Source organism: Oncorhynchus mykiss, chromosome 28, assembly GCF_013265735.2.
Source record: "Oncorhynchus mykiss isolate Arlee chromosome 28, USDA_OmykA_1.1, whole genome shotgun sequence".
Classification (NCBI taxonomy): Eukaryota; Metazoa; Chordata; class Actinopteri; order Salmoniformes; family Salmonidae; genus Oncorhynchus; species Oncorhynchus mykiss.
The window spans coordinates 42,470,396-42,494,086 of NC_048592.1; the positions used below are offsets into that span (position 1 = coordinate 42,470,396).

General features: G+C 44.2%; 1 protein-coding gene across 1 annotated transcript; it reads right to left on the bottom strand.

The window, feature by feature from the left end:
• Window positions 1-1,495: 1,495 nt before the first annotated feature.
• Window positions 1,496-23,442, bottom strand: LOC110509174 (protein THEM6). Its single transcript, XM_036965943.1, has 4 exons — window positions 22,870-23,442; window positions 14,616-14,840; window positions 5,625-5,904; window positions 1,496-4,647 (listed from the first exon to the last, which is right to left on the bottom strand). The coding sequence occupies exons 2-4, from the start codon at window positions 14,834-14,836 to the stop codon at window positions 4,519-4,521; spliced, it is 630 nt and encodes a 209-aa protein (XP_036821838.1). The 5' UTR covers window positions 14,837-14,840; window positions 22,870-23,442; the 3' UTR covers window positions 1,496-4,518.
• Window positions 23,443-23,691: the final 249 nt, after the last annotated feature.

Sequence of the window (23,691 nt, forward strand, 5' to 3'; positions counted from 1 at the left end):
TAAAAACACAGAATGGAGAAGCTTTGGTGCATAATAGATAATAATAATAATAATTTATACACAAGATAGAGTTCCCTAACGTAAGGTTACCTGCGTAACCACGGTTCTCTGATATTACAAGTGAGACGTCTCACCGTGGAATTCACCAGAATCTCCTAAATAGCTCGGGGGAACCAATCATACACATCTGTCAGGGACAGTCTCAATTAGCAACCCTCAGATGCTCTCTGAAGCCAGGCAGTCTTCAATTACCATCCCTCAGATGCTCTCTGAACCTAAGCAGTCTTCAATATCATCCCTCAGATGCTCTCTGAAGCCAGGCAGTCTTCAATACCATCCCTCAGATGCCCCACCACCGAGGACAGTGTGTGCCAATGAAAGCGGAGTGACGTCTGGTTGGTAGAACCTCATAAATATATGAGGGGATGCCCAACAAGCCACATGGCAGATCTCCTGTTAGGAGATGCCCTTCAGCAGTGTCCAAGAGGTAGTGAGCCCTCTGGCCCTCCGGAGGCTGAAACTCCTTACTATTGAAGGCCAATATAAAAGCTTCCCCATCCAATGAGACAACCGTTGAGCCCTTGCAGGGGGGGCACCCAGGACAAAGAGTTGGTTGCGCTTGTGCAAAGCTGTCGTCCAATCCAATTATACGCACAGCGCGAGTACTGGACAGAAATGGGGTAGCCTATCCTCTTCCATAGAAGGGCCAGTCAGCATGTGGAAAACCACAAGCTACAAGGCCAGATGGCATGTGGAAAACCACAAGCTCCATGGACAGTCAGCATGTGGAAAACCACAAGCTCCATGGACAGACATTTGTAATTGCAGCCAACCTTGATTATAAAGGTGGGGTTGAGCAACAAGGTGACCTTGGAAAAGCCCAAGGCAAACTACAGACAGGAATGGAGAACTGACAGGGGATGTAGCTCACTGGCTCTACAGACAGGAATGGAGAACTGACAGGGGATGTAGCTCACTGGCTCTACAGACAGGAATGGAGAACTGACAGGGGATGTAGCTCACTGGCTCTACAGACAGGAATGGAGAACTGACAGGGGATGTAGCTCACTGGCTCTACAGACAGGAATGGAGAACTGACAGGGGATGTAGCTCACTGGCTCTACAGACAGGAATGGAGAACTGACAGGGGATGTAGCTCACTGGCTCTACAGACTTAAGGGGACCAGTAAAGAGGAGAGATAATGGATCTCCATGCTCTGCAACAGCTTAAAGTCTGCTGTGAAATAACCTCGAGCACAATAGACAAACCCCATGACGGGACTAACGGCTTGGGAACTGGACGTAAGTGACATGAAATAGGTATTTTCTCACCGTGTTATCGTCAAAGGTTATATGACAGGCAGAGAAAGCAACTAAATAGACCTTAACAGTAGAGAAAGCCTTGCTTCTGTCCAAAAGGTCCTGCAGGAAGCGTAAAACCTCAGATACAGAACATTGGTAAGGAATGATCTGTTTTTAGGTCACCATTTAAAAAAAAAACACCACTTGTTTCCATACAGTGAGCGTGTAGAATGAGCCCTAGCACTCTGGATAGACTCAATAGTCCACATTTAACCTCTCAAGGGCCAGAGGGCCATGGCTTCCGGGTGAGGGACAGTCTCTCAGTTCGCTTTGGTCAGCTGATCTCTGCGTAACAGGAGTTGCCCAGGCTTGTTGTACAGCGGGTGAATGATCTCCGCTATCCACAGCTTGCCTTGCCACCAAGGGGCTACAACGTTACTTTTATGCGGAATAAAGTCATCCCGTATAAAATATATGGTAGCCCAGCATGGGCACAGGCCTTGTTCGGTAAATCTTGGGCCGAGTTAGCATGTTCCATGGCTCCAAAAAAAGGCTAATTCGAGAACAAAGTAAAACGATGGTAGGCTAGCGTGGTAGGCTAGCGTGGTAGGCTAGCGTGGTAGGCTAGCGAGTGTGGTAGGCTAGCGAGTGTGGTAGGCTAGCGAGGTAGGCTAGCGAGTGTGGTAGGCTAGCGAGTGTGGTAGGCTAGTGAGTTAGCACAGTGCTGGCCGGAGAAGCCAATCCCTTTAACAATGTGAGCGCAGCTAGCGTTCGTCACAAGGGCTAGTAGCATGGCTAGCCAACGGCTAGCCAACGTTATGTTGGTCTTGTGATGAACAACAGTGTGCTTCTCGATCGATAAGCAGTGACGCTAGGATGGTCGGTCTGGTCAACATCGGTAGTGGGTTGAACTAAACGAGAGTTCAAACTTCCAGGTAGAAGAGCTAGTCGGTAGGGGAGCTGGCCTTGCAGCTAAGCTAGCCAAGTCTCCTTAGCTAGCTGTTTTACGCTAGCTGTTTTACGCTAGCTACAACAGGAGACGAATGAAGAAAAAGCAGTGAAGCGAAAACGTTCATTCTGCATTTTAGTAATTTAGCAAAAACTCTTATCCAGAGCGACTTACAGGGAGCAATTAGGGTTAAGTGCCTTGCCCAAGGTCACCCAACACAAAAGACGAATAACCCATCGCTCGGCTGTGTAACCGTTAAACCTGTGAACAGGAAAACAGATCTAGTGGTGCTGAGGAGAGCTGAGTAGAACTCCTCTGTGTGGAAGAGAGGTGAGAATGATCAGAGGGCAGGTGACTGGCTCTTTAGTATGATGGGAGGGGCTCCGTCATTCGCCACTCGACCCGTCAGTCTCCGACAGACATTTATGATTGGTCCTTCGAGCTACTTAGGTAATTCTGGTGAATCCCACAGATGTCGAAATGAATAATTGAAAGAGACTATCTCGAGATACATGCACACGTAACTAAAACTATTATGGTAAGAGTTTCATGTCAATGGGAAAAGGTTTTGCATCTTAGGTTAGGATGAATCCCTTAACAACACGATGGTCCTCTATCCTGCAGGCCAATGACCAAAGTGCTCTCTAGTGGCCTCATGGGTGAAATGTTTTTCATAATTAAGAAACATATATATATATTTTTAATGTAGAAATCCGGTGTTTCTATGTCAAGCAGTTTTGTTATATTTCAGTCTTCTGTGATGTATATAAAGTGTAATATTGGGATGCAAACTAAACATGTTATACATTTCAGCTCCATATCTGACATGGTACAGGTGTCTTTGTTTAAGCCCATAACCATGTGTGTGAGATGTATTCTTTTGTTTCAATGTAGATCTGTTTAAGACTACCCAGAATCACTCTGTGACCCTGATTTAGCCCACTGCAGTACAAGGTTAAAGCCACTTGGTCTGTAGTAGCTGTACTGATCTAGGATCAGTTTTGTATTTTAAAATCATAATGAATAAGTTCCTGTATTCGGAGGGAGGTGTCAGTCATGTCAGTTTAGTTCCTGTATTCTGAGGGAGCTGTCAGTCATGTCAGTTTAGTTCCTGTATTCTGAGGGAGCTGTCAGTCATGTCAGTTTAGTTCCTGTATTCTGAGGGAGGTGTCAGTCATGTCAGTTTAGTTCCTGTATTCTGAGGGAGGTGTCAGTCATGTCAGTTTAGTTCCTGTATTCTGAGGGAGGTGTCAGTCATGTCAGTTTAGTTCCTGTATTCTGAGGGAGCTGTCAGTCATGTCAGTTTAGTTCCTGTATTCTGAGGGAGGTGTCAGTCATGTCAGTTTAGTTCCTGTATTCTGAGGGAGGTGTCAGTCATGTCAGTTTAGTTCCTGTATTCTGAGGGAGGTGTCAGTCATGTCAGTTTAGTTCCTGTATTCTGAGGGAGCTGTCAGTCATGTCAGTTTAGTTCCTGTATTCTGAGGGAGGTGTCAGTCATGTCAGTTTAGTTCCTGTATTCTGAGGGAGGTGTCAGTCATGTCAGTTTAGTTCCTGTATTCTGAGGGAGGTGTCAGTCATGTCAGTTTATTTCCTGTATTCTGAGGGAGCTGTCAGTCATGTCAGTTTAGTTCCTGTATTCTGAGGGAGGTGTCAGTCATGTCAGTTTAGTTCCTGTATTCTGAGGGAGCTGTCAGTCATGTCAGTTTAGTTCCTGTATTCTGAGGGAGCTGTCAGTCATGTCAGTTTAGTTCCTGTATTCTGAGGGAGGTGTCAGTCATGTCAGTTTAGTTCCTGTATTCTGAGGGAGGTGTCAGTCATGTCAGTTTAGTTCCTGTATTCTGAGGGAGCTGTCAGTCATGTCAGTTTAGTTCCTGTATTCTGAGGGAGGTGTCAGTCATGTCAGTTTAGTTCCTGTATTCTGAGGGAGCTGTCAGTCATGTCAGTTTAGTTCCTGTATTCTGAGGGAGCTGTCAGTCATGTCAGTTTAGTTCCTGTATTCTGAGGGAGCTGTCAGTCATGTCAGTTTAGTTCCTGTATTCTGAGGGAGGTGTCAGTCATGTCAGTTTAGTTCCTGTATTCTGAGGGAGCTGTCAGTCATGTCAGTTTAGTTCCTGTATACTGAGGGAGCTGTCAGTCATGTCAGTTCTAGGCCCTCACCTGATTCAACTAATCAACAGCTGAATTATAAGCAGATTCGTTGAATCAGGTGTGCTTGGGGCCGGGCTACAACAATGTGTAATGTTAGGGCTCCTCAAGGAATGTGTGTATCACTTGTCTTTGTCTTCCTGCGCTCCAGTCTTGTCCTCTAGTCCACTCTGGGCTCTCAGGGCCTGGCTGCTGGCTGAGATGAAGCTGATCCAGTGCTGCAGATCCTCAGGGTAGTCGGGACACTCCACCTGAACACACAGAGAGAAGAGGACTGAGTCGGGACACTCCACCTGAACACACAGAGAGAAGAGGAATGAGTCGGGACACTCCACCTGAACACACAGAGAGAAGAGGACTGAGTCGGGACACTCCACCTGAACACACAGAGAGAAGAGGAATGAGTCGGGACACTCCACCTGAACACACAGAGAGAAGAGGACTGAGTCGGGACACTCCACCTGAACACACAGAGAGAAGAGGAATGAGTCGGGACACTCCACCTGAACACACAGAGAGAAGAGGACTGAGTCGGGACACTCCGCCTGAACACACAGAGAGAAGAGGACTGAGTCGGGACACTCCACCTGAACACACAGAGAGGAGAGGACTGTGGTCGGGACACTCCACCTGAACACACAGAGAGAAGAGGACTGTGGTCGGGACACTCCACCTGAACACACAGAGAGAAGAGGAATGAGTCGGGACACTCCACCTGAACACACAGAGAGAAGAGGACTGAGTCGGGACACTCCACCTGAACACACAGAGAGAAGAGGACTGAGTCGGGACACTCCACCTGAACACACAGAGAGAAGAGGACTGAGTCGGGACACTCCACCTGAACACACAGAGAGAAGAGGACTGAGTCGGGACACTCCACCTGAACACACAGAGAGAAGAGGACTGAGTCGGGACACTCCACCTGAACACACAGAGAGAAGAGGACTGAGTCGGGACACTCCACCTGAACACACAGAGAGGAGAGGACTGAGTCGGGACACTCCACCTGAACACACATAGAGAAGAGGAATGAGTCAGGACACTCCACCTGAACACACAGAGAGGAGAGGACTGAGTCGGGACACTCCACCTGAACACACAGAGAAGAGGACCGAGTGATATCCCATGCATCAAAGGCCCCCTCTCCTCCCTCTCATCCCTCCCTTCCTCTCATCCCTCCCCTCCACACCCTCTCATCCCTTCCTCTCCTTCATTCCTCTCCTACCTTCCTCTTGCAGAGCAGCTGTAGGATGCTCTCAGGGTTGCTACGGAGAACATTCTGTCTGCATAGCATCACCGCGGAGATGAACCCGTCGCCCTGGGAGACAAACCGCTGCTCCACGTAGAATGACTTGTCGTCCCATGCCACGATGCGAGTGCGCAAGTCAAATGCTTCCCCGAAGGCCAGCGAGCGTCGGTAGCGAATAGTGGAGGCCCCCACCACCATGGTGGCCTTCAGGGTCCGTAGGGCCTTAAAGATCCCGTTCCGCATGTAATGGTGGAACCTGGAGGAGGATAAGGAACCAGTACAGACATTACCTAATGCCTTACGTCTGTCTGAGTGATTCTCACAAAACCAGTTTCAAAATGTCTGTAGCAAATTTGAGTTACAGAACCATGATGCATCTGCAAAAAATCAACTGTCATTCTGAGAACTAAGAAGTCTTAGGTGTCATTCTGAGAACTAAGAAGTCTTAGGTGTCATTCTGAGAACTAAGAGGTCTTAGGTGTCATTCTGAGAACTAAGAAGTCTTAGGTGTCATTCTGAGAACTAAGAGGTCTTAGGTGTCATTCTGAGAACTAGGATGTCTTAGGTGTCATTCTGAGAACTAAGAGGTCTTAGGTGTCATTCTGAGAACTAAGAGGTCTTAGGTGTCATTCTGAGAACTAAGAGGTCTTAGGTGTCATTCTGAGAACTAAGAGGTCTTAGGTGTCATTCTGAGAACTAAGATGTCTTAGGTGTCATTCTGAGAACTAAGATGTCTTAGGTGTCATTCTGAGAACTAAGAGGTGTTAGGTGTCATTCTGAGAACTAAGAGGTGTTAGGTGTCATTCTGAGAACTAAGAGGTCTTAGGTGTCATTCTGAGAACTAAGATGTCTTAGGTGTCATTCTGAGAACTAAGATGTCTTAGGTGTCATTCTGAGAACTAAGAGGTCTTAGGTGTCATTCTGAGAACTAAGAGGTCTTAGGTGTCATTCTGAGAACTAAGAGGTCTTAGGTGTCATTCTGAGAACTAAGAGGTCTTAGGTGTCATTCTGAGAACTAAGAGGTCTTAGGTGTCATTCTGAGAACTAAGATGTCTTAGGTGTCATTCTGAGAACTAAGAGGTCTTAGGTGTCATTCTGAGAACTAAGAGGTCTTAGGTGTCATTCTGAGAACTAAGAGGTCTTAGGTGTCATTCTGAGAACTAAGAGGTCTTAGGTGTCATTCTGAGAACTAAGAGGTCTTAGGTGTCATTCTGAGAACTAAGAGGTCTTAGGTGTCATTCTGAGAACTAAGATGTCTTAGGTGTCATTCTGAGAACTAAGATGTCTTAGGTGTCATTCTGAGAACTAAGAGGTGTTAGGTGTCATTCTGAGAACTAAGAGGTGTTAGGTGTCATTCTGAGAACTAAGAGGTCTTAGGTGTCATTCTGAGAACTAAGAGGTGTTAGGTGTCATTCTGAGAACTAAGAGCTGTTAGGTGTCATTCTGAGAACTAGGATGTCTTAGGTGTCATTCTGAGAACTAAGATGTCTTAGGTGTCATTCTGAGAACTAAGAGGTCTTAGGTGTCATTCTGAGAACTAAGATGTCTTAGGTGTCATTCTGAGAACTAAGAGGTCTTAGGTGTCATTCTGAGAACTAAGAGGTCTTAGGTGTCATTCTGAGAACTAAGAGGTCTTAGGTGTCATTCTGAGAACTAAGAGGTCTTAGGTGTCATTCTGAGAACTAAGAGGTCTTAGGTGTCATTCTGAGAACTAAGAGGTCTTAGGTGTCATTCTGAGAACTAAGAGGTCTTAGGTGTCATTCTGAGAACTAACAGGTCTTAGGTGTCATTCTGAGAACTAAGAGGTCTTAGGTGTCATTCTGAGAACTAAGAGGTCTTAGGTGTCATTCTGAGAACTAAGAGGTCTTAGGTGTCATTCTGAGAACTAAGAGGTCTTAGGTGTAGGGGAAGTGTCTTCATTTAAATAAATTTGCCAGATCATGTTTTTGTTTTTTACAATTTTCACCACAAATTCTCATTTCCGTAATATATCCAGATTCAAAGGAGTTATTTTATTCAATTTGACTTTACAAAAACCTAACTTATTTGAATACAAAATATGTTGCTTTAGTTTGTCCATAAATCATAAAAATGGTATACTAGGTGAAGTTGACATTAAAATAAGTTTATTACATAAAAGCACACCCAGGATGCATCATCTACATCAGGGGTTCTTAAACTATTTCAGCTCCAGACCCGAGACATTGACCGTCCCCCCGTGACCCAAATGAGACATTGACCGTCCTCCCGTGATCCAAATGAGACATTGACCGCCCCCCCCCCCCCCCCCGTGACCCAAATGAGACATTGACCGCCCCCCCCCCGTGACCCAAATGAGACATTGACCGTCCTCCCGTGATCCAATTGAGACATTGACCGCCCCCCCCGTGACCCAAATGAGACATTGACCGCCCCCCCCCCCCCCCCCGTGACCCAAATGAGACATTGACCGCCCCCCCCCGTGACCCAAATGAGACATTGACCGTCCTCCCGTGATCCAATTGAGACATTGACCGCCCCCCCCGTGACCCAAATGAGACATTGACCCCCCCCGTGACCCAAATGAGACATTGACCGCCCCCCCCCCATGACCCAAATGAGACATTGACCGCCCCCCCCCCCCCCCCCCCCCCCGTGACCCAAATGAGACATTGACCGCCCCCCCTCCCCGTGACCCAAATGAGACATTGACCGCCCCCCCCCCCCCCCCGTGACCCAAATGAGACATTGACCGTCCACCCATGAAATGAGACATTGACCGTCCTCCTGTGACCCAAATGAGACATTGACCGTCCTCCCGTGACCCAAATGAGACATTGACCGTCCACCCATGAAATGAGACATTGACCGTCCACCCATGAAATGAGACATTGTCCGTCCACCCATGAAATGAGACATTGACCGTCCACCCATGAAATGAGACATTGACCGTCCTCCCGTGACCCAAATGAGACATTGACCGTCCTCCCGTGACCCAAATGAGACATTGACCGTCCCCCCGTGACCCAAATGAGACATTGACCGTCCCCCCGTGACCCAAATTAGACATTGACCGTCCCCCCGTGACCCAAATGAGACATTGACCGCCCCCCCCCGTGACCCAAATGAGACATTGACCGTCAATCCCGTGACCCAAATGAGACATTGACCGTCCTCCCGTGACCCAAATGAGACATTGACCGTCCTCCCGTGACCCAAATGAGACATTGACTGTCCTCCCGTGACCCAAATGAGACATTGTCCGTCCTCCCGTGACCCAAATTGTCCTCCATTAACCCAAAGAAGAAAGTGTGTGAATATAGATGTATTCTCAGGACTCACCTGCCCAGGGTCACTCTGGGAAACCTGGTCTAGAGTAGTCCTCAGGTCAAGTTAACCTTCCGAATGAGGAGCTCATTCTCTAAACACCCCCTTTAACTCACTTGGCCTTCTCATTACCGAAACGGCTAAAAAGCTAAATTGGGAAAAAGTCAGAGAGCCATTACCTTACCAACATGGAGGCATGAATGGGTTTCAGTGATGTGGTCAATTATTTGCAGATTCAAATTGGCTGTCTCCTTTTACACTGCTTAAAAAAATAAAGGGAACACTTAAACAACACAATGTAACTCAAAGTCAATCACACTTCTGTGAAATCAAACTGTCCACTTAGGAAGCAACACTGATTGACAATAAATTTCACATGATGTTGTGCAAATGGAATAGACAACAGGTGGAAATTATAGGCAATTAGCAAGACACCCCCAATAAAGGAGTGGTTCTGCAGGTGGTGACCACAGACCACTTCTCAGTTCCTATGCTTCCTGGCTGATGTTTTGGTCACTTTTGAATGCTGCCGGTGCTTTCACTCTAGTGGTAGCATGAGACGAGTCTACAACCCACACAAGTGGCTCAGGTAGTGCAGCTCATCCAGGATGGCACATCAATGCGAGCTGTGGCAAGAAGGTTTGCTGTGTCTGTCAGCGTAGTGTCCAGAGCATGGAGGTGCTACCAGGAGACAGGCCAGTACATCAGGAGACGTGGAGGAGGCCGTAGGAGGGCAACAACCCAGCAGCTACCTCCGCCTTTGTGCAAGGAGGAGCACTGCCAGAGCCCTGCAAAATGACCTCCAGCAGGCCACAAATGTGCATGTGTCTGCTCAAACGGTCAGAAACAGACTCCATGAGGGTGGTATGAGGGCCCGACATCCACAGGTGTGGGGTGTGCTTACAGCCCAACACCATGCAGGACGTTTTGCATTTGCCAGAGAACACCAAGATTGGCAAATTCGCCACTGGCGCCCTGTGCTCTTCACAGATGAAAGCAGGTTCACACTGAGCACATGTGACAGACGTGACAGAGTCTGGAGACGCCGTGGAGAACGTTCTGCTGCCTGCAACATCCTCCAGCATGACCGGTTTGGTGGTGGGTCAGTCATGGTGTGGGGTGGCATTTCTTTGGGGGGCCGCACAGCCCTCCATGTGCTCGCCAGAGGTAGCCTTACTGGCATTAGGTACCGAGATGAGATCCTCAGACCCCTTGTGAGACCATATGCTGGTGCGGTTGGCCCTGGGTTCATCCTAATGCAAGACAATGTTAGACCTCATGTGGCTGGAGTGTGTCAGCAGTTCCTGCAAGAGGAAGGCATTGATGCTATGTACTGGCCCGCCCGTTCCCCAGACCTAAATTCAATTGAGCACATCTGGGACATCATGTCTCGCTCCATCCACCAACAGCTCCGTCTGTTGCACCACAGACTGTCCAGGAGTTGGCGGATGCTTTAGTCCACGTCTGGGAGGAGATCCCTCAGGAGACCATCCGCCACCTCATCAGGAGCATGCCCAGGCGTTGTAGGGAGGTCATACAGGCACGTGGAGGCCACACACACTACTGAGCCTCATTTTGACTTGCTTTAAGGACATTACATCAAAGTTGGATCAGCCTGTAGTGTGGTTTTCCACTTTTGAGTGTGACTCCAAATCCAGACCCTCATGGGTTGATAAATTTGATTTCCATTGATAATTTTTGTGTGATTTTGTTGTCAGCACATTCAACTATGTAAAGAAAAAAGTATTTAATAAGAATATTTCATTCATTCAGATCAAGGATGTGTTATTTTAGTGTTCCCTTTGTTGTTTTGAGCAGTGTATTTGATTGATTGAGCCTCATTAAAGAAACACACATTTCGCATTACCACGTCCTTTTTTTAGGTCCGTTTCGGTAACGAGAACATTGTTTTCGGTAATGATAAAAAGCTAATTGTAATATATAGTCAATCGGTGTGCAGTGCAAGTAACGTTATGTATTCACTAAGACCACGTCTTAAACATACATGGATACATTTTGTTGTTGTAAAACAACAGTTATTTAATTAAAGTTTGTCAACAAATATGGTATAAACAGTTATTTAACTTTACGTCACAACTGTCAGTGTGTTTCAGCAAAGAGCAGCTTTACTACTTCCAGAGTATATCCCTCATTTTCAAGTGTACCAGATTTCAAACTTACCTATACTGTTTATAATATCCTACGGATGTTTTTGGTCCGTATTTTGAAACGTATAGATATGTGTCGTGCCATTTCAATCCCAAAATATCTAAAATACCTTGAAACCCCAAAATATCTGTGTCCTACCTCACCAATATTAACTGTAATGGATAGATGTTATTAAAAATAAAACACAAAAATACCTTATTTACATAAGTATTCAGACCCTTTGCTATGAGATTCGAAATTGAGCTCAGGTGCATCCTGTTTCCATTGATCATCCATGAGATGTTTCTACAAGTTGATTGGAGTCCACCTTTGGTAAATTCAATTGATTGGAGATGATTTGGAAAGGCACACACCTGTCTATATAAGGTCCCACAGTTGACAGTGCATGTCAGAGCAAAATCCAAGCCATGAGGTCGAAGGAATTGTCCATAGCGCTCCGAGACAGGATTGAGTCAAGGCACAGATCTGGGGAAGGGTACCAAAACAATTCAGAAGCATTGAAGGTCCCCAAGAACACAGTGGCCATCATTCTTAAATGGAAGTTTGGAACCACCAAGACTTTCTAGAGCTGGCCGCCCAGCCAAACTGAGCTCCAGAGATCCCCTGTGGAGATGGGAGAACCTTCCAGAAGGACAACCATCTCTGCAGCACTCCACCAATCAGGCCTTTATGGTAGAGTGGCCAGCCTGAATTCACTCCTCAGTAAAAGGCACATGACAGGCTGCTTGGAGTTTACCAAGAGTCACCTAAAGGACTCTCAGACCATGAGAAACAAGATTCTATGGACTGATGAAACCAAGTTTGAACTCTTTGGCCTGAATCCCAAGCGTCACATCTGGAGGAAACCTGGCACCATCCCTACAGTGAAGCATGGTGGTGGCAGCATCATGTTATTGGGATGATCGAGGGAAAGATGAACGGAGCAAAGTACAGATATCTCCTTGATGAAAACCTGCTCCAGAGCGCTCAGGACCTCAGACTGGGGCAAAGGACAATGACCCTAAGCACACAGCCAAGACAATGCAGGAGTGGCTTCGGGACAAGTCTCTGAATGTCCTTCAGTGTCGCAGCCAGAGCTCGGACTTGAACCCGATCGAACATCTCTGGAGAGACCTGAAAATAGCTGTGCAGCGACGCTCCCGATCCAACCTGACAGAGCTTGAGAGGATTTGCAGAGAAGAATTGGAGAAACTCCCCAAATACAGGTGTGCCAAGCTTGTAGCGTCATTCCCAATAAGACTTGAGGCTGTAATCGCTGCCAAAGGTGTTTCAACAAAGTACTGAGTAAAGGGTCTGAATACTTATGTCAATGTGATATTTTAGATTTTTATTTATAATACATTTGCAAAAATGTCTAAAAACCTGTTTTTGCTTTGTCATTATGGGGTATTGTGTGTAGATTAATGAGGAAAACAATGAATTTTATCCATTATAGAAAAAGGCTGTTAACAAAATGTGGAAAAAGTGGTCTGAATACTTTCTGGATGCACTGCATTTATACAGTACCAGTCAAAAGTTTGGACACATCTACTCATTCAAGAGTTTCTTTATTTTTACTATTTTCTACATTGTAGAATAATAGTGGAGCCATCAAAACTATGAAATATGAATATGTAGCAAGGGCCAGCCGACGAGAGCATACAGGTTGCAGTGGTGGGTGGTATATGGGGCTTTGGTGACAAAACGGATGGCGCTGTGATAGACAACATCCAGTTTGCTGAGTAGAGTGTTGGGAGGCTATTTTGTAAATGAAATTGCCGAAGTCGAGGATCGGTAGGATGGTCAGTTTTACGAGGGTATGTTTGGCGGCGTGAGTGAAGGATGCGTTGTTGCGAAATAGGAAACCGATTCTAGATTTAATTTTGTATTGGAGATGCATAATATTAGTCTGGAAGGATAATTTATAGTCTAGCCAGACACCTAGGTATTTGTAGTTGTCCACATATTCTAAGTCAGAACCGTCCAGAATAGTGATGCTAGAATAACCAGATGTATACAGAATGGTGTCGTCTGCGTAGAGGTGGCTCAAGGAATCATCTGCAGCAAGAGCAACATCATAGATATATACAGAGAAAATAGTCGGCCCGAGAATTGAACCCTGTGGTACCCCCATAGAGACTGCCAGAGGTCCGGACAACAGGCCCTCCGATTTGACACACTGAGCTCTATCTGAGAAGTAGTTGGTGAACCAGGCGAGGCAGTTATTTGAGAAACCAAGACTGTTGAGTCTGCCGATAAGAAAGCGATGATTGACAGAGTCGAAAGCCTTGGCCAGATCAATGAAGCCGGCTGCACAGTACTGTCTTTTATCGATGGCGGTTATGATATTGTTTAGTACCTTGAGCGTAACTGAGGTGCACCCATGACCAGCTCGGAAACCAGATTGCAGTGGAGAAGGTACGGTGGGATTCGAAATGGTCAGTGATATGTTTATTAACTTGGCTTTCGAAGAATTTAGAAAGACAGGGCAGGATGGATATAGGTCTGTAACAGTTTGGGTCTAGAGTGTCACCCCCTTTGAAGAGGGGGATGACCGCGGCAGCTTTCCAATCTTTAGGAATCTTAGACGATACGAAACAGGTTGAACAGACTAGTAATAGGGATTGCAACAATGGCAGAGGATTATTATAGAAAGAGAGGGTCCAGATACTAAAGGACACCAATACGAAGAGGAGACTTGGGCGAAGGACATTAGACCGGTGGAAATCTGTCCTTATGAGGACTCCAAATTTGAGATTTCTGGTTCCAACCACCGTGTCTTTGAGAGGCAGAGTAGTTGAACGAATGATCTCCACATGTGTGGTTCCCACAATGAAACATGGAGGTGGTGGTGTGATGGTGCTTTGCTGGTGACAGGGTCAGTGATTTATTTAGAATATTAAGGCACACTTAATCAGCATGGCTACCACAGCATTCTGCAGCGATACACCATCCCATCTGGATTGCGCTTAGTTGGACTATCATTTGTTTTTCAACAGGACAATGACCCAACACACCTCCAGGCTGTTTAATGGCAATTTGACCAAGAAGGAGAGTGATGGAGGGCTGCATCAGATGACTTGGCTGAGTTGGACCGCAGAGTTAAGGAAAAGCAGCCAACAAGTGCTCAGCATATGTGGGAACTCCTTCAAGACTGTTGAAAAAGCATTCCTCATGAAGCTGGTTGAGAGAAGGCTAAGAGTGTGCAAAGCTGTCATCCAGACAAAGGGTGGCTACTGGAAGAATAAAACATATTTTAATTTGTTTAACACTTTTTTGGTTACTACATGATTCCATGTGTGTTATTTCATAGTTTTGATGTCTTCAATATTATTCTACAATGTAGAAAATAGTAAAAATATAGAAAAACCCTTGACTGAGTAGGTGTGTCCAAACTTTTGACTGGTAATGTGCCTTTCACCACTCTCTCTCTATAAAACATACAAAACACTTAAATATGTTTTTAAAGTAAAGTAGTAAAGTAGCAGGCCTATGTGAGTGTGTTCGTCTAACCTGGCGAAGTCACACTCCCGGAGGTATCTGGCGTTATTCATGTGACCCATATAGTCCAGGTCATGAGGTAGGACCCTCCCAGCAACACTCTGTTCTGCCAGGACATCCCAGACCGGGGGTTGGAACCAGGCCTGCACCACCACCACCACCCCCCGCAGGAAGTACCACACATCCAGACAGGAGAACAGCAGCAGCAGACCCACCAGAGCACACAGCAACATCTCTCTGGAGGAGAGAGAGAGGGATCGAGGAGAGCGACAAAGGGTTTGAATTTCCAGGTGAACAGAAGAGAAGTCAGATAAAGTCAACAAAAAAAATGGTTTATGACAAGTTTCTAACTGGCTTTTTTGAGACAGGCCCTTTATATCCTATTCAGACAGTACCAAATGTTCTGTAAACACCAGCCAGGCCCTCTATATCCTAATCAGACAGTACCAAATGTTCTGTAAACACCAGCCAGGCCCTCTATATCCTAATCAGACAGTACCAAATGTTCTGTAAACACCAGCCAGGCCCTCTATATCCTATTCAGACAGTACCAAATGTTCTGTAAACACCAGCCAGGCCCTCTATATCCTAATCAGACAGTACCAAATGTTCTGTAAACACCAGCCAGGCCCTCTATATCCTAATCAGACAGTACCAAATGTTCTGTAAACACCTGCCAGGCCCTCTATATCCTAATCAGACAATACCAAATGTTCTGTAAACACCAGCCAAGCCCTCTATATCCTAATCAGACAGTACCAAATGTTCTGTAAGCATTGGGGTAAAACAAGGATAACATTCTAGTGACCATCAGCACCTTAAAGTGTCACAAACAGAACACTGGAAATTGTACAGAAACCCCAGATGTGCTAAACATTGTGTTGATCTAAACTAAATATGAACTTTAGTGATCTTCCATTTGAAATGGTTAAATAGAAAGAGAGGGAGAGACAGACAGGTGTTACACGAGACCAGCTCTGAAGTATCTATCTCACATGTCAGGTTTCACTTTAGGCCAGGAAAGACAGGGCCTCTGGTTTCAATGGCCTTGTTCTAATGGGACTTCATGAAATGAACAATATATTTTTTAGTAGGATTTTTTTCTGCACTTCTTTTTGAAAGCAGCCAGCTGGTTGATCAGCCTACATATACTCCATATGGGGAGGCAGGTAGCCTAGTGGTTAGAGTGTTGGACTAGTCACCGAAAGGTTGCAAGATCGAATCCCCGAGCCGACAAGGTAAAAATCTGTCTAAGGAGCTAGCCTCGGGAGGCTGTAAAGATTTGGCATGGGCCGTCAGATCCTCAAGAAGTTCCGTTCTGTGAGCTTGTGTGGCCTACCACTTTGCGGCTGAGCCATTGTTGCTCCGAGACATTTTCACTTCACAATCTCAGTTGACCGGGGCAGCTCTAGCAGGGCAGAAATTTGACAAACTGACTTGTTGGAAAGGGGTCTCATACTGCTGTATATATAGTGGATGAAGGGGTGTCCTGTATATATAGTGGATGAAGGGGTGTCCACATACTGCTGTATATATAGTGGATGAAGAGGTGTCCACATACTGCTGTATATATAGTGTATGAAGGGGTGTCCTCATACTGCTGTATATATAGTGTATGAAGGGGTGTCCTCATACTGCTGTATATATAGTGGATGAAGGGGTGTCCTCATACTGCTGTATATATAGTGGATGAAGGAGTGTCCTCATACTGCTGTATATATATATATATATATATATAGTAGATGAAGGGGTGTCCTCATACTGCTGTATATATAGTGGATGAAGGGGTGTCCTCATACTGCTGTATATATAGTGGATGAAGGAGTGTCCTCATACTGCTGTATATATATATATATATATATATAGTAGATGAAGGGGTGTCCTCATACTGCTGTATATATAGTGGATGAAGGGGTGTCCTCATACTGCTGTATATATAGTGGATGAAGGGGTGTCCTCATACTGCTGTATATATAGTAGATGAAGGGGTGTCCACATACTGCTGTATATATAGTGTATGAAGGGGTGTCCACATACTGCTGTATATATAGTGTATGAAGGGGTGTCCTCATACTGCTGTATATATAGTGGATGAAGGGGTGTCCTCATACTGCTGTATATATAGTGTATGAAGGGGTGTCCTCATACTGCTGTATATATAGTGGATGAAGGGGTGTCCACATACTGCTGTATATATAGTGGATGAAGGGGTGTCCTGTATATATAGTGGATGAAGGGGTGTCCTCATACTGCTGTATATATAGTGTACTTCCACTTTCTATCATACATCCTGTTGCCTAGTCACTTTTTAAATAATTTTTTATACCTTTATTTAACTAGGCAAATCAGTCAAGAACACATTCTTATTTTCAATGACAGCCTAGGAACGGTGGGTTACCTGCCTCGTTCAGGGGCAGAACGACAGATGTTCACCTTCTCAGCTCGGGGGATCCAATCTTGCAACCGTACAGTTAACTAGTCCAACGCAATAACGACCTGCTCCACAAGGAGTTACGCAAATACAGTAAGCCAAGGTAAGTTGCTAGCTAGCATTAAACTTATCTTATAAAAAACAATCAATCATAATCACTAGTTAACTACACATGCTTGATGATATTACTAGATATTATCTAGCGTATCCTGCTTTGCGTGTAATCTGACTGAGCATACAAGTATCTATGTATCTGACTGAGCGGTGGTAGGCAGAAGCAGGCGCGTAAACATTCATTCACACAGCACTTTCGTGTGTTTTGCCAGCAGCTCGTCGTAGTCCGTCAAGCATTGCGCTGTTTATGACTTCAAACCTATCAACTCCCGAGATGAGGCTGGTGACCGAAGTGAAATGGCTGGCTAAGGCTAATAGCGTTTCAAACTTCACTCGCTCTGAGCCTTCTAGTAGTTGTTCCCCTTGCTCTGCATGGGTAACGCTGCTTCGATGGTGGCTGTTGTCGTTGTGTTCCTGGTTCGAGCCCAGGGAGGAGCGAGGAGAGGGAGGGAAGCTATACTGTTACACTGGCAATACTAAAGTTACTATAAGAACATCCAATAGTCAAAGGTTAATGAACTACAAATGGTATAGAGAGAAATAGTCCTATAATAACTACAACTTAAAACTTCTTACCTGGGAATATTGAAGACTCATGTTAAAAGGAACCACCAGCTTTCATATGTTCTCATGTTCTGAGCAAGGAACTTAAACGTTAGCTTTTTTACATGGCACATATTGCACTTTTACTTTCTTCTCCAACACTTTGTTTTTGCATTATTTAAACCAAATTGAACATGTTTCATTATTTATTTGAGGCTAAAATGATTTTTATTGATGTATTATATTAAGTTAAAATAAGTGTTCATTCAGTATTGTTGTAATTGTCATTATTACAAATACATTTTTTTAAATCGTCCGAATAATCGGTTTTGGCTTTTTTGGGTCCTCCAATAATCGGTATCGGCGTTGAAAATCATAATCGGTCGACCTCTAATTTGCACTGTTGAATACAGCAAAATGTTGTATTTGTACTGTTGAATACAGTGAAATGTTGTATTTGCACTGTTGAATACAGTGAAATGTTGTATTTGCACTGTTGAATACAGTGAAATGTTGTATTTGCACTGTTGAATACAGTGAAATGTTGTATTTGCACTGTTGAAAACGGTGCATTCGGAAAGTATTTCCGATTTTTCCCTCATTTTGTTACGTTACAGCCTTATTCTAAAATTGATTAGTTATTTCCCCCTCAATCTACAAACAATATCCGATAATGACAAAGCTAAAACAGGTTTAGACATATTTGCTAATTTATTAAAAATTTAAAAAACGGAAATATCACATTTACATAAGTATTCAGACCCTTTACTTAGTACTTTGTTGAAGCACCTTTGGCGATTACAGCCTCGAGTCTTCTTGGGTATGACGCTACAAGCTTGGTACACCTGTATTTGGGGAGTTTCTCCCATTCTTCACTGCAGATCCTCTCAAGCTCTGCCAGGTTGGATTGGGTTAGTCGCTGCACAGCTATTTCCAGGTCTCTCCAGAGATGTTCGATCGGGTTCAAGTCCGAGCTCTGACTGGGCTCACTCAATGACATTCAGTGACTTGTCACGAAGCCACTCCCGCGTTGTCTTGGCTTTGTGCTTAGGGTCGTTGTCCTGTTGGAAGGTGAACCTTTGCCCCAGTCTGAGGTCCTGAGGCTCTGGAGCAGGTTTTCATCAAGGAACTCTCTGTACTTTGCTCCGGTCATCTTTCCAATCCCTGCAGCTGAAAAACATCCCCACAGCATGATGCTGCCACCACCATGCTTCACCGTAGGGATAGTGCAAGATTTCCGCCAGACGTGACACTTGGCATTCAGGCCAAAGAGTTCAATCTTGGTTTCATCAGACCAGAGAATCTGGTTTCTTATGGTCTGAGAGTCTTTAGGTGCCATTTGGCAAACTCCAAGGGAGCTCTGCTCTTTGCTCTGACATGCACTGTCAACTGTGGGACCTTATATAGACAGGTGTGTGCCTTTCCAAATCATCTCCAAGCAATTGAATGTACCACAGGTGGACTCCAATCAACTTGTAGAAACATCTCATGGATGATCAATGGAAAAAGGAGTTTCATAGCAAAGGGTCTGAATACTTACGTAAACAAGGTATCTGTTGTTTGTTTTTAATACATTTGCAAACATTTCTAAAAACCTGTTTTCACTTTGTCATTATGGGGTATTGTGTGTAGTTGACTGAGGATTTGTTTTTGTTTTTAATCCATTTTAGAATAAGGCTGTAACGTAACAAAATGTGAAAAAGGTCAAGGGGTCTGAATACTTTCTGAAGGCACTGTATTTTACAATGTATGAAACCTACTTTAATGCAGGGGGTTTAAATCAACGTGGGAAAAGAGGGGGAATGTGTCAAGGGTGGGCAAGTACACAGCACATTATTTACATATACAGTGCAGCCTGTATATCTAGCCAAGCTATCATTGACTAGGTACTGGTACTCTGTATATAGCCAAGCTATCATTGACTAGGTACTGGTACTCCCTGTATATAGCCAAGCTATCATTGACTAGGTACTGGTACTCTGTATATAGCCAAGCTATCATTGACTAGATACTGGTACTCTGTATATAGCCAAGCTATCATTGACTAGGTACTGGTACTCCCTGTATATAGCCAAGCTATCATTGACTAGATACTGGTACTCTGTATATAGCCAAGCTATCATTGACTAGATACTGGTACTCCATGTATATAGCCAAGCTATCATTGACTAGGTACTGGTACTCCCTGTATATAGCCAAGCTATCATTGACTAGATACTGGTACTCTGTATATAGCCAAGCTATCATTGACTAGATACTGGTACTCCATGTATATAGCCAAGCTATCATTGACTAGATACTGGTGCTTCCTGTATATAGCCAAGCTATCATTGACTAGGTACTGGTACTCCATGTATATAGCCAAGATATCATTGACTAGATACTGGTACTCTGTATACAGCCAAGCTATCATTGACTAGATACTGGTACTCCCTGTATATAGCCAAGCTATCATTGACTAGATACTGGTACTCCCTGTATATAGCCAAGCTATCATTGACTAGATACTGGTACTCTCTGTATATAGCCAAGGTATCATTGACTAGATACTGGTACTCTCTGTATATAGCCAAGCTATCATTCACTAGATACTGGTACTCCATGTATATAGCCACGCTATCATTGACTAGATACTGGTACTCCATGTATATAGCCAAGCTATCATTGACTAGGTACTGGTACTCTCTGTATATAGCCAAGCTATCATTGACTAGGTACTGGTACTCCATGTATATAGCCAAGCTATCATGGACTAGGTACGGGTACTCCCTGTATATAGCCAAGCTATCATTGACTAGGTACTGGTACTCTCTGTATATAGCCAAGCTATCATTGACTAGATACTGGTACTCCATGTATATAGCCAAGCTATCATTGACTAGGTACTGGTACTCCATGTATATAGCCAAGCTATCATTGACTAGGTACTGGTACTCCCTGTATATAGCCAAGCTATCATTGACTAGGTACTGGTACTCTGTATATAGCCAAGCTATCATTGACTAGGTACTGGTACTCCATGTATATAACCAAGCTATCATTGACTAGGTACTGGTACTCCCTGTATATAGCCAAGCTATCATTGACTAGGTACTGGTACTCCATGTATATAGCCAAGCTATCATTGACTAGGTACTGGTACTCCCTGTATATAGCCAAGCTATCATTGACTAGATACTGGTACTCCATGTATATAGCCAAGCTATCATTGACTAGATACTGGTACTCTCTGTATATAGCCAAGCTATCATTGACTAGATACTGGTACTCTGTATATAGCCAAGCTATCATTGACTAGGTACTGGTACTCTCTGTATATAGCCACGCTATCATTGACTAGATACTGGTACTCTGTATATAGCCAAACTATCATTGACTAGGTACTGGTACTCTGTATATAGCCACGCTATCATTGACTAGATACTGGTACTCTGTATATAGCCACGCTATCATTGACTAGGTACTGGTACTCTCTGTATATAGCCAAACTATCATTGACTAGGTACTGGTACTAGTATATTTTTTTATTGTATTCTGCCTTGTTTGAAAGGCCCGTAAAGTAAGCATTTTAATGTTAGTCTACACTTGTTTACGAAGCATGTGACAATTAAAATGTGATGTGACTAGAGAGAGAAGGTAATGTCTATTGGGATTATGGCTACTCGCTAGCTAGCTAGGTCATTTGCAAAATCAACATTAGCGTGGGTTAAATCACCGGGGAAGCCAATCCAGAAGATAATGCCATATTACAACGTATGTGTTGTGATCAATGTTCCCCCTAAGTGGCGAGTGCGCAGCTCCCTGGTACTGCTGCACAGACAAGCACCAGCCCACGCAGAGAAGCACGAGATTGAACTTCACTCAACTTTCTAGCTTTCCCCCTTAGTTAACACTATCAACATTCCCCTCCATTGTGGGAATTGTGATCAAATCAAAGCCCTATTAGCTACTTTCAATGCAACATACCAAAACAAACGATGAAACAGACTTTGTTGTAAGCAGAACGCATCAGTTGGATTCTATTGCATGACAAACCCACACCATTTCAGCATCTAATCACCTCCTCTTAGTCTAATACAGTGACAACTAAAAGATACCAAAACTATTTAGTCCAATCAAAGTAAGCTAAATATGATGTGGCTGTCCATGGTACTGATTTTTGCGCGTCTACATGTTGACTCACCCTACTTGTAGAGAAACACCGATGCCATCCTCATCTTTCATGTTGTCTAAACGGTCTATGACTCTGTCATACAGTACAACCTTTCAGTTTTGTTGTCCTAAGCTACCTGTCTAAAATGCTTGCTCGCATACTACCTCCAGCTACATATTGAACTTCCATCCTCCCAGACCAGGGGCACAATGTATGAATTAATGGTTGGATCTGAATCGCCGTTATCATCATTGGCCAGTACAGAGAATTAAGTAAAACTGTACAAATCCCTGGCTGTAGCCCAAACACTTATAAGACACACCCTATCCCCTCAGCCCTCAAATGAAGTGGACACTTCTAATGAGGTATCATGACGTCTGACGAGTATACACTTGCAGGACGAGAGAAAAGAACGCTGATTGGCTATTATTTTATATGTTTTTATCAAGGGAGGCCAAATGCTCACTGGCTTCCCTTGCATTTAATGCTACGGGTGTCTTCAATGTCATACTCTTTCTGACCAGACAGCATCAGATAGATACACTACACATACTGAGACAGAGGGGCGTTGTTTCGTTCGCATTCTCCGGTGAGACACATTCAGCCTCTTGCGAATTGATTGGACATTTATGAAACACAAGAGATTCCCGAAATTATTATATATATATATGGTTGTTTAAAATATATATATTATTTGGGGAAACATGGCTTTCCCTTGGCAACCACTGTAAATCATCAGCAGCGTAAACTACACATTCAACATGAAATCAAACACTGAGCAAAATGTAATTGAATTACTAGCTGACTAGCGTTAGCTTGTTCAATAACGTTCAAGTACAGACCAACAAACGTTAGCGCGCTACCTCAGGTAATCTGCTAGCTAAATTAGCTAGCTCAAATGTGGTGTCGGGATTGTATTGACCCTTATTTTATCATTGAAGTTGTATTATATATATTTCTAGACAGATGTTAACATGTACAAGGTATGTTTTTAATTTTCACAATTGAATAGCCGGTAAACTTACAGCGTTTATCTGGAGATGTGCTGCGAAGTGGAAGAAGCCGTAAATGACGAGCCGGTATTCTGCCAGCAGCACAAACGATGACTTCCGGGTGGTATGGTAATGAGGAAATGTTCAAAATAAAAGCCCGCATTTCAAAACATTGCAACGTGTATAACTAATTCAAAGAATATACAGGCCACCAAGTCCTCCCCTACAGTGATTTGGATAGCCTATGGCACCATAATGCATTCAGTGCAGCTATAAGTACTGCTTATGGTTATGTACGACACCGTTCCCCTCTAAAAATACACATAAGAGAAACCTTACTGATTATCTCCCACCCCACTTTAGCTGAGACAGTAGACCACTTCTCTACAGCCCACTATTCTCAACACAACGGTGTCAACATTTTCATTATTGGTATAAAAAAAGTTACAACTAACACAATGAACGCTAACTGGTGAAAACATAAGGATGCCCACTGGCCTTGGCTAACACAATGAAAGCTAACTGGTGAAAACATAAGGATGCCCACTGGCCTTGTCTAACACAATGAAAGCTAACTGGTGAAAAGACAAGGATGGCTGGAGCTTTCTCTCACTGATCTCTGGGCTGGAGATCACCCAGCATGCTCTGCTCCACTTCACCGGTGGGCGGAGCTACAGCTCGTATATATTGAACCCACATTACTGATATGATTAACTACAAATACTAAACAGCTTTTTTTTACAGGCACGTTCATTTGCAGTTCAAGTAGACAGTTATCAATAGTTAGTTTCTTTGTTATTGTTGTTAGTCATTCAAAGTGTACAGGCCTACATTTCATAAAAATAAATAATCATC